This window comes from Myotis daubentonii, chromosome 1 (genome assembly GCF_963259705.1).
Source record: "Myotis daubentonii chromosome 1, mMyoDau2.1, whole genome shotgun sequence".
NCBI lineage: Eukaryota > Metazoa > Chordata > Mammalia > Chiroptera > Vespertilionidae > Myotis > Myotis daubentonii.
Genome location: NC_081840.1, coordinates 175296580 through 175309013, shown reverse-complemented (window position 1 = coordinate 175309013; position 12434 = coordinate 175296580). Strand labels below are relative to the sequence as shown.

The 12434-nt window shown below is 45.1% G+C and overlaps 1 protein-coding gene across 4 annotated transcripts in view; it reads left to right on the top strand.

The window, feature by feature from the left end:
* The first annotated feature begins 653 nt into the window (after positions 1-653).
* NUDT9 (nudix hydrolase 9) overlaps positions 654-12434 on the top strand; it is a 32273-nt gene continuing 20492 nt past the window's right edge. The window contains exon 1 of one of the 4 annotated variants that reach the window (XM_059665876.1): positions 654-800. Coding sequence is in view for 3 of the 4 variants with exons in the window: in XM_059665885.1 (XP_059521868.1) it covers positions 1833-2044 (212 nt within the window). In the remaining variant the exon portion in view is untranslated. Of the gene's footprint in view, positions 801-1817; positions 2045-2350; positions 2791-12434 lie in introns of those variants that run through there. The other 3 variants (XM_059665885.1, XM_059665867.1, XM_059665859.1) reach the window with 3 other exon arrangements.

Below are 12434 nucleotides of genomic sequence, written 5' to 3'. Positions count from 1 at the left end.
GGGGGGGGAGGGGTGTTTGTCCCTCACCCAGCCTGCACCCTCTCAATCTGGGACCCCTCAGGTCCAACTGCTGGCAGTCAGACATCCCTCTCACAATCCAGGACAGCTGGCTCCTAACTGCTTGCCTGCCTGCCTGAATGCCCCTACTGCTTCTGTCTGCCAGCCTGATCCCCCCTTAACCGCTCCTCTGCTGGCGTGATTAACACCTAACTGCTCTCCTGCCAGCCTAGTCACCCCCAACTGCCCTCCCCTGCCAGCCTGGTCACCCCCAACTGCCCTCCCCTGCCAGCCTGGTCACCCCCAACTGCCCTCCCCTGCCAGCCTGGTCACCCCCAATTGCCCACCCCTGCTGGCCTGATCTCATCCCCAATGGCCCTTCCTTCCCCTGTAGGCCTGATCTCTCCCCTAATTGCCCTCCTCTGTTGGCCAATTTGGTTCTGATTGGTCGGTTTCTATGCCAGTCAGTATCAAAAGTTGTACCTCCTAGGCAGCCATTGGCTCCTCAGAGTTGACCCAGATTTGGTTCTAATTGGTTGGTTTCTATGCCAGTCAGCATCTCTGGGCCTATCAATGCGGCCTGATCAGAAAGGCGAGGCTGATCAGCAGCTTGGGTGGAAGCCTGGAGAGAAATGGAGGCAAGTGCTGATCAACAGCTGCCACAAAGGCTACAGATCAGATCCTGCTTCTCTCTTCAGGCCTCTCTCCAGGCCTGATTCAGGGTCCCTTCAGCAGTGGGTGCTGGGTCACCACAGCAACCCAGCACTGACTGCAGGACTTACTTCCGGTTGGTTAAGCCAAAAGCAAGTACATTTTAATAATAATACTTCACTATCCAAAAGAACTATCAAAGATAAAGCTGTTAAGACATTTAATTCAGTAATACCACTGCATGAGCTGAATTCTACTTCCTTGAAAGGGAAGGCTGGAGACATGTTGAAGAGTGGAGTGTGCTAAGGGAAAGGCACTGAGAGGTGTTGAGGGGTGTTATAGGGGTGGGTGGATGACCTATGTGATAAGGCCGTCTGGGTTTGTTAATTGGCTCTTATCGGTGGAGAAACAAATTTTTATTTTTAAAGCAGGAGGCAGTTGTGCAATTGGAAGAAAGGTGCCCCTTAAGTTGGGCCCTTATCCTTCCACCGGGGCTGGGAGGTAGTACAGAGCCATATCCCCCTGAATGTTTGCTTTTCAAAGACGGGGGCTCTCAGGTCCTTGAGAAACAGTTCTGGGTGGCCGATTTGCAGCACCAAGGGCAGAGAAAGGATTTATAATAGCAAGCCTTCTACAGAAGGGTCCTGGGTCTCCCTGACAATCGCCAGGTGTGCTGAGATGGTTGAGGCTGGCATTTAAAGCGGGGTGGAGGTGCGGAGGGTGTGGCGGGTGTTGTTGCTGGGATCCTCCCAGGGACGCCCTTAAGCTGCTGGAAGCCGCAGTGGAGCTTGGCCAAGTCCCCAGGCGCAGTGGTTTCGATGGAGTCGTCACATGACAAGAGTTCTGCAGTCTTCGCAGCTGTGCTCCTTCAAGTTTGATTACTTTGGCTTTTAAAATAGAGGTTTCATAATGTCTGTCTATGACACACCATTGTAACATCTCATTATGTACTTAAAAGTTAAATATTTGCCACATTCATAAGATAAATCCTGGTTACAAGTTGTTTTTCCAAATTTCAGTTGGGCAGTTTATCTGATTTTTTTTTTTTTTAAAGGGGATCTTTTTAATTCATTTTAGAGAGGGAGGAGGGCAGGCGAGGGAGGGAGGCAGAGCATCCACCGGTTGCCTCCGGTGCGCACCCCGCCCGGATGGAACCCGAAACCCAGGTGTGTGTCCTGACCCGGATGGAGCCCGCGACCTTCCGGTGCTGGGACCACCGTCCCACGAACGGGGCCACCGGCCGGGCGGCTGGTCTAATTTCTGCCTGGGCGTCGCCCCTTCGATCCTGCTCCGGGCTGAGTGCCTATTTCACAGATGACTTACTCCTCCGGTTTGTCAGGATCACCCCGGGCAAAGCGTTGCGAAATGTAGCGACTGCAGCGAATAACGTAAAAAAGTAAGAGAAGAGCGCCAGCTCCGCTGACCGCATCCCTGGCCTCCCTCCCTCCCTTCCCTGCCCCGCTTCCCCAGATATGACTAGGACGCGCATGACTCAGTACATCAGCTGTCTGTAATCCTTCCTGTCCCCCAAACAGGGCAACAAACTCCTCCTAACCCCCTTCCCTTCTTTCTCTCTTCCCCTTCCACTTCCTCGCCTTCTTTCACTCTCGCTAGTCCCTGCGCCGCGCCCCCACGACGCCTGCGCGGAGTGGGAGATCCGAGAAGGCGCGCGCGACGCAGCCCGACGGTCTTTGCTTTGCGGCAAAACCGTAAAGCGCCATCACGCCCCGGCGGTCCCGGCTCCGGCTTGCTGTTTCCCGGGCTGCGGGGGCTGGGAGCTTCGGCGTCCGCGGCCGGTCTGGATACTCTCACCCCCTGGGGGAAGCGCCGGACTGTTATTTTGGGAGGGCTCCTGGTCCCCTAGGGCTTAGGAGATTAGAGTCTAATCATTAGACCCAGCGACTCCCTCCGGGAACGGGAGGGCGGCCGGGTCCTAGTGCCCCCTGGCTCCCCGGGGCCGGGGCTGTGGGGTGGGCGGAGGCTGCGGCCCACGCTGAGAGCCACCTCGCCGCGTGAAGCCGTGCGCGGGGCGCTGATGGCCGGACGCATCTTGGAGAGGACTTTCGCCACCGTGTCTCTCTCTGTGGCCTTGGCCTCTGTGACTGTCAAGTCCTCGGGCCTTTGCGGCATCCCGGAGTGCAGGTATCGCCCTCCCTCCTCGTGCTGGCTCCTCCCCAGGCCTTAGGTGCCGGTGGGAACCGGCTTCTGGGCCGGCGGCTTCTATAGGCTTGGCTAGCGGCTCAGGTTTTTCTAGTTACATAGAGACACGCTTTCGGAAAGGCTCAGAATGTGCTGTCTGCCAGCGGTTCTCAACCTGTGGGTCGCGACCCCTCTGGCCGTGGAACGACCCTTTCACAGGGGTCGCCTAAGACCATCCTGCATATCAGATATTTACGTGACGATTCGTAACAGTAGCAACATTACAGTTATGAAGTAGCAATGAAAATAATTTTATGGTTGGGTCACAACATGAGGAACTGTATTTAAAGGGCCAGAAGGTTGAGAACCACTGTAAGCCCTTTGAGGTAAAGCTGGTGCCCTCCTTCATGAGTCACCATCGTTACTGTCCGCAGAGCATTTAAATGGCACGTGTTCGGGTGTGGTGCTGTCCTGTGCTATTTTCTTCTGGTTAATACTTAAAACATCATTATTCAAATGAATACATGCACACGGTTTAAATCCGTGGCCCGTATAATTGGTGTAAAATGAAAAGCGAAAGTTGTCATTCTTTCTCTGAACCTCACTGTAGAAAATGTTTGTATGTATGATCTACCTCTTTCTTGATTTGTCAACTCTGGATAAATTTAGGGATTTCTTGTGTCTCACACTGCCCCCTGCTTTCATTTTCCTCTTTCCAGGTTTTTATTCTTCGAGTCCATTGTTTAGGAAACACACAGTGGCTACTGAATTATTCATTCAAACTTAAGACCTGTGCATTCTGTTAGTCATCTCCTTGGAATTGTAAATGTTGACAGGAACCTTTTCTTACTCTTAACTACTCTCTTTTCATTCAAACTTAAGACCTGTGCATTCTGTTAGTCATCTCCATGGAATTGTAAATGTTGACAGGAACCTTTTCTTACTCTTAACTACTCTCTTCAGTGGAAACCTTTTCTTATTTTGTGAACATAAAAATGTTTTGAAACTATACAAATGATAAAAAATTACCTTCTTTTTCCTGAATTATCTGTTTGGGTAGGTGGTTCTGTTACCATTTAGTTCTTTTTCCTTGTTTTTTTTCCCCCTCAAACATCTGGTGGACACTGGTTATCTACTTATGTTTTGATACCAGTTATTCATCTGTATTTTAATGAATATTTCAAATATACATTAAAATGTAGATAATAAGCATTGTTTCCTCTAAATGGGAGGGCTGATTGAATATTGCCCCATGTACCAGGGTGCCTAGACTGGAAGGTTTCAGTGTGTGTGAGCACAGAGCAGGTGGACAGGCTGGGAAACTCCCTCCTGCCCATTTCCCCTAGGGTTTACGCTAGAGGAGCAACTTCTTTGCTGAGCATAGCTGCTTTAACTTTACTTCCGCAGTGTGTGGTAGAAATAGTAAGCCCCAGTTTCTATTGTGCTAACACCAATCTATAATAATAAAAGCATAATATGCTAATTAGACCGGACAGCTGGATGTCATTCCAGACATCCTTCCGGAGGAAGCCATGGTGGTGGGGGCCAGAGGCGGTTAGGGGTGATCAGACAGGCAGACGAGTGGTTAGGGGCGATCAGACAGGAAGGCAGAGTGATTAGGAGTGATCTAGCAGGCAGGCAGGCAAGCGGTTAGGAGCCAGCCGTTCCAGATTGCGAGAGGGATGTCCGACTGCCTGGCAGTTGAACATCCCCCAAGGGGTCCTGGATTGCGAGAGGGTGCAGGCCTGGCTGGGGGACTCCCCATGCATGAATGTTGTGAACTGAGCCTCTAGTATTCACAATAAAAGACCTAGTTCTTAATTTTCTTTAACTTTTGGCGTTATCCTAATCTAACTGTTGCTGACTGTAAGGGAGGGAAGAGGACTGATTTTCATGGTTACTGTCCCACTGTCCACTTAGGAGATTTGAACCCACTTATTTCAACCTTGAAACCTCTCAGGGTCCTCTTGTAGAAATGGCATCTTTTCCTCACCCTTTTGTGAATATTCTCAAATATGACTTGGCTCTACTTTGGTTTGTAGGTCAGTATCATTCCACCTACTTGAAATCTTTCTGAAATTGGTTGAAATCTCATTCACTGGTGGTGTCCTAGTCTCTCTTCTTGCTGTGGATGTAGTTGCCTTTTATACATCTGTCTACCTCTTCAGTGGGATTTGGGGAGGGAAGGAATAAACATCTGTGTTCTCTGGAAGTCACTGATGCTGTTTTTGATAGATGCCACTAGAATAATGTGAAATTGCTTGGCAGTTATTCTTCATTTTTATAATGCTGGGAATGCTAGGTGAAGCAGAGTATATCTAAAACCTGTGACTGCTTACTGGCTTGGAAGAAAAAGCCAAAAGTTAAGCCAACAAGTATGTGTTGAGTATCAGGTATCTTATATTGCAAGGCATCCTGGAAGAGACATAAGAAATTTAGCATTTAGAATTTTACTACCCTTTATTAATTTGTGTAAATCCAGAAAGTCATAGTTTTGTAGTTGGTTTTTTAAAAAATATATTTTTTATTGATTTCAAACAGGAAGTGAGGGGAGAGAGAGAGAAACATCAATGATGAGAGAGAAACATCCATTGGCTGCCTCCTGCACGCCCTCTAGTGGGGTTTGAGCCTGCAACCCAGGCATGTGCCCTGAATGGGAATTGAATCATGACCTCTTGGTTCATAGGTTTACGCTCAACCACCGAACCACACTGGCTGGGCTGTAGTTGGTTTTTGTGGTTTGACTAGACGCAGTGATTCTCAACCTTCCTAATGCTGCAACCCTTTAATACAGTTCCTTATGTTGTGGTGACCCCCAATTTCATTGTTACAAATTGAACATAATTAAAGCATAGTGATTAATCACAAAAACAATATGTAATTATATGTGTGTGTTCCTATGGTCTTAGGCGACCCCTGTGAAAGGGTCGATCGATCCCCAAAGGGGTCGTAACCCACAGGTTGAGAACCGCTGAACTAGAGAGTTGCAAATGCCTATTTTCTAGAAAAATAAAGATAGTGTGTAAAGATGTGAGTGCTTTCAAATTGTCCATCAGGATTTATCAGCAATGTATGGAGAATGGTGTATATTTTATTCCTGTGACTACCTATAAATATATATGTGAGCTAAAAATGAAGTTGAGCTCTAACTGGTTTGGTCCAGTGGCTAGAGCTCTAAACAATAAAGTCCATTAAAAAAAAGGGGGGCGGGGTGTGCAGATAGTACCTTGGCTGCTTGCTTCAATTCAGAGACAGATACATGGAAAATAAACTATTGATCTTATTAAAAGAAAAGTTGAGAAGGCTGAGAAAGGATAGTGTTTCAAGAAAGAATGATTTGAGTATCATAGGATTAAAGGAGGTGTGGGGGCCCTATTGAGAGTAAGCCAGATATTCAAGGCCACTCTGAGCATGGGAGTCATAATCAGGGTGTCCAAGGACCATACACAGGTACAAGGACACAGAAATCTATGCACTGCGTAAGCATGCCCTTCTATAACTCAGATGATTGATGTCACTATATATCAAGAAGCCTCTTTTGTCTAAGCAGTATAAAGTTGAAACTGACCAGCCAGTATGAGGCTGCATTATCTGCTGGGTACAGAGACAGCTCGCGGCCGCTCAGATAATGGCTGTAGGAACAGAGGCTGCTGCTACTGTGTTGGAAAGATGTATTGTTACCTAGCCGGTGTTTGGCTATCTACTGTATAAGACTTAAAGAACTGTTTTGTCTGGTGGCTCCTTGTTAGCAATGGCTACTTGGGCTACATGGCCACTGGCTTCTACAATAAAGATTCTCTTATACATCCACAATTTCTCATGGCTTCTTCATCTACCACCCAGGGTTCAAGAATGTCCAGCCCCTGGCAGAGGGGCTCAGACCCGACAATTAGTGTAGTAGGGCAGGATCAGGACCTGTGCTTCCAACAGTGGCACAGCAAGTAGAGAATAAAGGAGGAACCTGCTCTGACAGGAGGTCTTGGGAAAATTTTGTTGAAGGCTTCTAATATTTTGGCCAAAATTATCCCCTATGATTTGTGAAGGTAAAAAGAAAAGTGAAGAGTGTATTATGAAGTTATACGAATTTGTTGAAAACAAAATATTTAATTCTGTTCTAAAATTTAGTGTGTGTGTGTGTGTGTGTGTGTGTGTGTGTGTGTATGGTTATAACCTAGCTTATTTAACTAATTTAAAATTTTAAAGACGAAGCTCTAATCAAGCTCCTTTTCACTAATGAAAACAAAAGTTTGGTCTCTACACAGCATATAATGTTGAGCTACAGGCATGCTCCCTGTTCTCCATTTGCTTAAAATCAGGTGGCACCGCCGAAACCGGTTTGGCTCAGTGGATAGAGCGTTGGCCTGCGGACTGAAAGGTCCCAGGTTCGATTCCGGTCAAGGGCATGTACCTGGGTTGCGGGCACATCCCCAGTAGGAGATGTGCAGGAGGCAGCTGATCGATGTTTCTCTTTCATCGATGTTTCTAACTCTCTATCTCTCTCCCTTCCTCTCTGTAAAAAGTCAATAAAATATATTTTAGAAAAAAAAATCAGGTGGCACCCTAATAAATGTAAAATCCCAATTGTGGTAATTCCATGAAAAGAATAATGGAGCCCTGATAGCACACAGCAGGGGAAACTTACTTCTCCTAGGGAGTTAGGGAGATAGACTACCCTGAGGAAGTGAACCTTGATCTGAAGGATGGGTTCAAATTAGCTAGGTGGAGGAGGAAGGAAAGCTATAGTAGGCAGAAATAACAGCGTGTGGCTTTCCATATTGGGAGGGAACATGGGAGCTTTTATGTACTGGGGTCAGCACAGCAAAATCACAGAGTTGAAGAGGAGTGTGGTAGGGAGTCCTTGAAATTCAGGTTAAGAATTTTAATATTTCTTCATGTAAATACAATGACATACATTGACCAAATACATAAATATGATCTTTCGTTTCTCCTTTTCTTTGGTGTGTTTGAGTAGTGTCTCTCTCTCTCTCTCTCTCTCTTGCTTGTTTTTCTCCTTTCTTTATCTTCTGTTTCCTTTCATATCTCTTTTTTCAACCTTTTCCCCTTTTCTCTCCCCTTCTCCCCTTTTCTGCCACCCACCTCTTTCCCCTCACTTTTTGTTCCCTCTCAACTTCCCTTTTCCGTCTCCCTTTCTCCTCTCCCTTTTTCCTTCCTCTTCTTTTCCTAGTCCCTCCCCTTTTCCTCACCTCTTCCCTTTTTCTTTGTCTCATATCTGCACTATATTCTCTAATCCACATTTAGAACCTGATGATACAGATTCTTTTACATTTTTCTCATTCTCATATAATAAATAGTATAGACATTTGTAGTAGACAGAATAATGGCTCCCCAAAGATGTTCACAGTCCCTGAAACCTGGGCATATGTTGTCTTACATGGCAAAAGAGACTTTATAGATGTGAGTACGAGTTTCAGAAGGGACCAGTATCCTGGACTATCTAGGTGAGCCCAGTGTAATCATGAGTCTTTCAAAATAGAGAAGTGTTCCCAGCTGTGGTCAGAGAGGGCTGTCACTACTGAAACGGTCAGAGAAAGATTCAGTTGGTGCTGGCTTTGAGGACTAAGAAAGGGGAACATGAGCCACAGAATGGGGTGGCCTCTAGAATCTGGGAAAGGCACAGAAAAGGCCTCTAGAATCTCTGTAAATGGATACAGCCCAGTCAATATGCTATGTTGATTTTTTTTGTTTTTGTAATTAATCACTATGCTTTAATTATGTTCAATTTGTAACAATGAAATTGGGGTCACCACAACATGAGGGACTGTATTAAAGGGTCGTGGCATTAGGAAGGTTGAGAACCACTGGTATAGATTGATGGTAGCCATTCTGACAGTTGTGAGGTGATATCTCATTGTGGTTTTAATTTGCATTTCTTTTTTTTTCCCAAGTTCACTTGAAAGTATTTATTTATTTATTTTAATTTCTTAAAGTATTACAAAGAGTATTACACATGTCTCCTTTTTTCTCCCCCTTGACATTCCCCCAGCTTCCCCCACCCCCCAGTGTCTTGTGTCCATTAGTTATTCTCCTATGCATGCATATAAGTCCTTCAGTTGATCTCCTACTCCCCCCAACCTTCCCCAGGGTTCCCACTGTAGTTTGACATTAGCTCAATGCTGCTCTGCCTCTGTATCCATTTTTGTTCATCAGTCTATAATGTTTCTTATTATCCATAAATGAGTGAGTTAATGTGGTATTTTTCTCAGCTTCCCAGGGGCCGTCTCAGTCTCACAGGGGCCATCTCAGTCTCACAGGGGCCGTCCCAGCCTCACTGGGGCCGTTGCAGGCTCACCAGGGCCGTCTCAACCTTACCGGGGCCGATTCAGCCTCACCAGTGCTGTTTCAGTCTCACTGGGGCCGTTTCAACCTCACTGCGGCCATTTCAATCTCATCGGGGCTGTCTTGATCTCACTGGGGCCATCTCGGCCTCACCAGGGCGGTCCCAGCCTCATCAGGTCGTCTTGACCTCACTGGGGCCATCTCGGCCTCACCAGGGCGGTCCCAGCCTCATCGGGTCGTCTTGACCTCACTGGGGCCATCTCGGCCTCACCGGGGCCGCTGCAACCTCACCGGGGCCGCTGCAACCTCACCGGGGCACTATGTTGATTTTAACCCAGTGAGACTTGTGTCTGATTTCTAAATAACTATAAAATAATAAACTTGTATTTTATTGAGGTATAATCAGTAGACAACATGATATCACTTTTAGTGTGCAATATGATATAATATTTGTATGTATTGCTAAATGATCACCACAATAAGTCTAACACCTGTTCCTATACATAGTTACAGAAATTTTTTTTGTGTGATAGGAACGTTTAAGATATATTCTCTTAGCCACTTTCTAATATGCAGTACCGTATTATTCACTGTCGTCACCAAACTGTATATTATATCCCCATGACTTAATTGTTTTATAGCTGAAAGTTTGTACCGTATGACTCCTTTCACTCATTTTGTCCCCGCTCCCCATCACCAACTCTGCCTCTGTTCTTTGTTTGAATTTGGTTTTTGTTTTGTGTTTTAGATTCCACATATAAGTGAGATATAATATTTGTCTTTCTTGTCTGCCTTATTTTACTTAGCAAAATGCCCTCAAGGCCCATCCATATTATTACACATGGCAAGATTTCATTTTTTTTTTGATGGCTGAGTAATATTCCACTGTGTGTGGAATATTTTCTTTATCCATTTATCTGTTAATGGACAGGCACTTAGGTTACCATATCTTGGCTATTGCAATAATGTTGTAATGAACATGGGGTTGAATACATATATCTTTCAAATTAGTGTAAATACCTAGAAGTGAAATTGCTGGATCATATGGTAGTTCAATTTTTTTAAATGTAACATTATTGTTGAAAGTATGGTAGTTCTATTTTTAATTTCTTGAGGAACCTTCATATTGCTTTCCCTCCTGGCTATACCATTTTATATTCCCACTAACAATGCCCAAGCGTTCCCTTTTTTTCATATCCTTGACAACATACTCATTATTTCTTTTCTTTTGATATTAGCCATTCTGACATGAGTGGGGTGCTATCTCATTGTGATTTTGACTTGCATTTCCCTGATTAGTGATGTTGAGTACCTTACATGTATCTTGTCTGTCTGTATGTCTTCTTTGGAAAAATATCATGAAATTTTTCCTGTGTTTTTTTCTGAGAGTTGTATTTTTTGATCTTATGTTTGGGTCTTTGTGTTGGGGTCCAACCCCAGCAGGTCCAAGGGTTCCCAAAGGTGTGGACGGAGTCGGCGAAGAAGGAATGACACAGAGACAGCGTTCAGTTGATTAGCAGCCTGGCCAGGATCTCCATCGAGGTTCTGTGTTTATTGTCTTGTTACATCTGTATTTATACCAGTTGATTTTAATCCTATCAAATCTATTCCAAAGGTTAGGGCGTTTCTTATCCCCATTCCAAGGTTACTCTATTGTTCTATTAAGCTACAAGGAGGTAACTGAAGGAGATTATCCTAAGTAAAGATTATGTAGCTTAAGTGTGATTGTTCGTAGTTAAAGTGATTAATTACCCGCCTGGCACTTAGTTAAGGGGTTTTATTCCCTCCCTAACTCCAGGGGAAAATCCTCACCTGGGGAAACAACCTTTCTCAGGGAGGTGGTCCTGTTTAAAACACATAGCGATAAGAGGGGAAGCAAACATATGCCATATACGCCAGGTCCCTTGAAACATAAGCTGTGAGATGTTTCTTCCCTGCAGCGACTGTGTCAAGCAGCAAGGGTGGACCGGCTTCCGCCATCTTTGACCCATTTTGAATTAATGTTTGTATATGCTGCCAAGTAAGGGCCCATCTTCAACCATTTGTAGATATCTAATTTCCCAGCACCACTTGTTGAAAAGACTGTCTTTCCCCACTGAATGTTTGTGGCATCCTTGTTGAAAAATCATATGACCATATATGTGAGGGTTTATTTATGGGCTTTTGGTTCTATTTCATTGGTCTTTATGTCTCTCTTTATGCCAGTACTACACTATAGCTTTGTAGTAAGTTTTAAATCAAGAAGTATGAGACCTCCAACTTTGTTTTTTTTTTTTTTCAATATTGTTTTGGTTATTTGGGGACCCTTGTTCCTAATCCTGAAGGAAAAGCTTTCAGTCTTTCATCAATAAACCAAAAAACTGTGGGAATTTCATATATGGTCTTTATTATATTGAGATGATTTCCTTTTATTCCTATTTTGTTGAATGTATTTATCATGTAAGGACATTGAATTTTGTCAAAGGCTTTTTCTGCCTCAATTGAGATGGTCATTTGTTGTTGTTTTTTTCTTCATTCTGTGCTGGGGTCTAACCCCAGCAGGTCCAGGGGTTCCCCATAGGTGTGGACGGAGTCGGCGAAGAAGGAATGACATGGAGACAGCGTTCAGTTGATCAGCAACCTAGCCAGGATCTCTAGCCCGGATCTCCAGAGAGGTTCTGCTTCGGATCTCCAGCGAGGTTCTGTAGCCATGTTCCCTCGCTAGGTTCTCCAGCCAGGTTCTGTCCAGGCTCTCCAGTCAGGTTCAGTGTCCAGGTTCCAGTCAGGTTCTCCTGCCAATCTCTGTAGTCAGGTTCAGTCCAGGATCCCTTGCCATGTTCTCCTGCTAGGCTCTGTCTCTAGGCTCCGAGGCCAGTCCCTCTCCAGGATCCTCCGGCATGTTCTCTCCAGCGAAGTTCTTCTGTCTCTAGGCTCCGTGTAGGCTCTGTCTTCTTGATTCTGTTCTAAGTTCTGAGTGTTTCTGTCTTGTTACAACTGTATTTATACCAGTTGATTCAATCCTATCAATCTCTATTACAAAGGTTAGGGCGTTTCTTATCTCCATTCCAGGGAGAAAAGATTATGTAGTTTAAGCATGATTGTTTGTAGTTAAAGGGATTAATTACCCGCCTGGCACTTAGTTGAGGGGTTTTATTCCCTCCCTAACTTCAGGGGAAAATCCCTACCTGGGGAAAACAACCTTTCTCAGAGACCTTGGTTAAAACACATAGTGCCAAGAAGGTGAGCAAACATATTAGGAACAGTATGCCATATATGCCAGGTCCCTTGAAACAGCAAGCATGGACCGGCTCCCGGCAATTCTGTTTAAAGTGGTGTATTACATTGATTGATTTTTGTATGTTAAAACATCT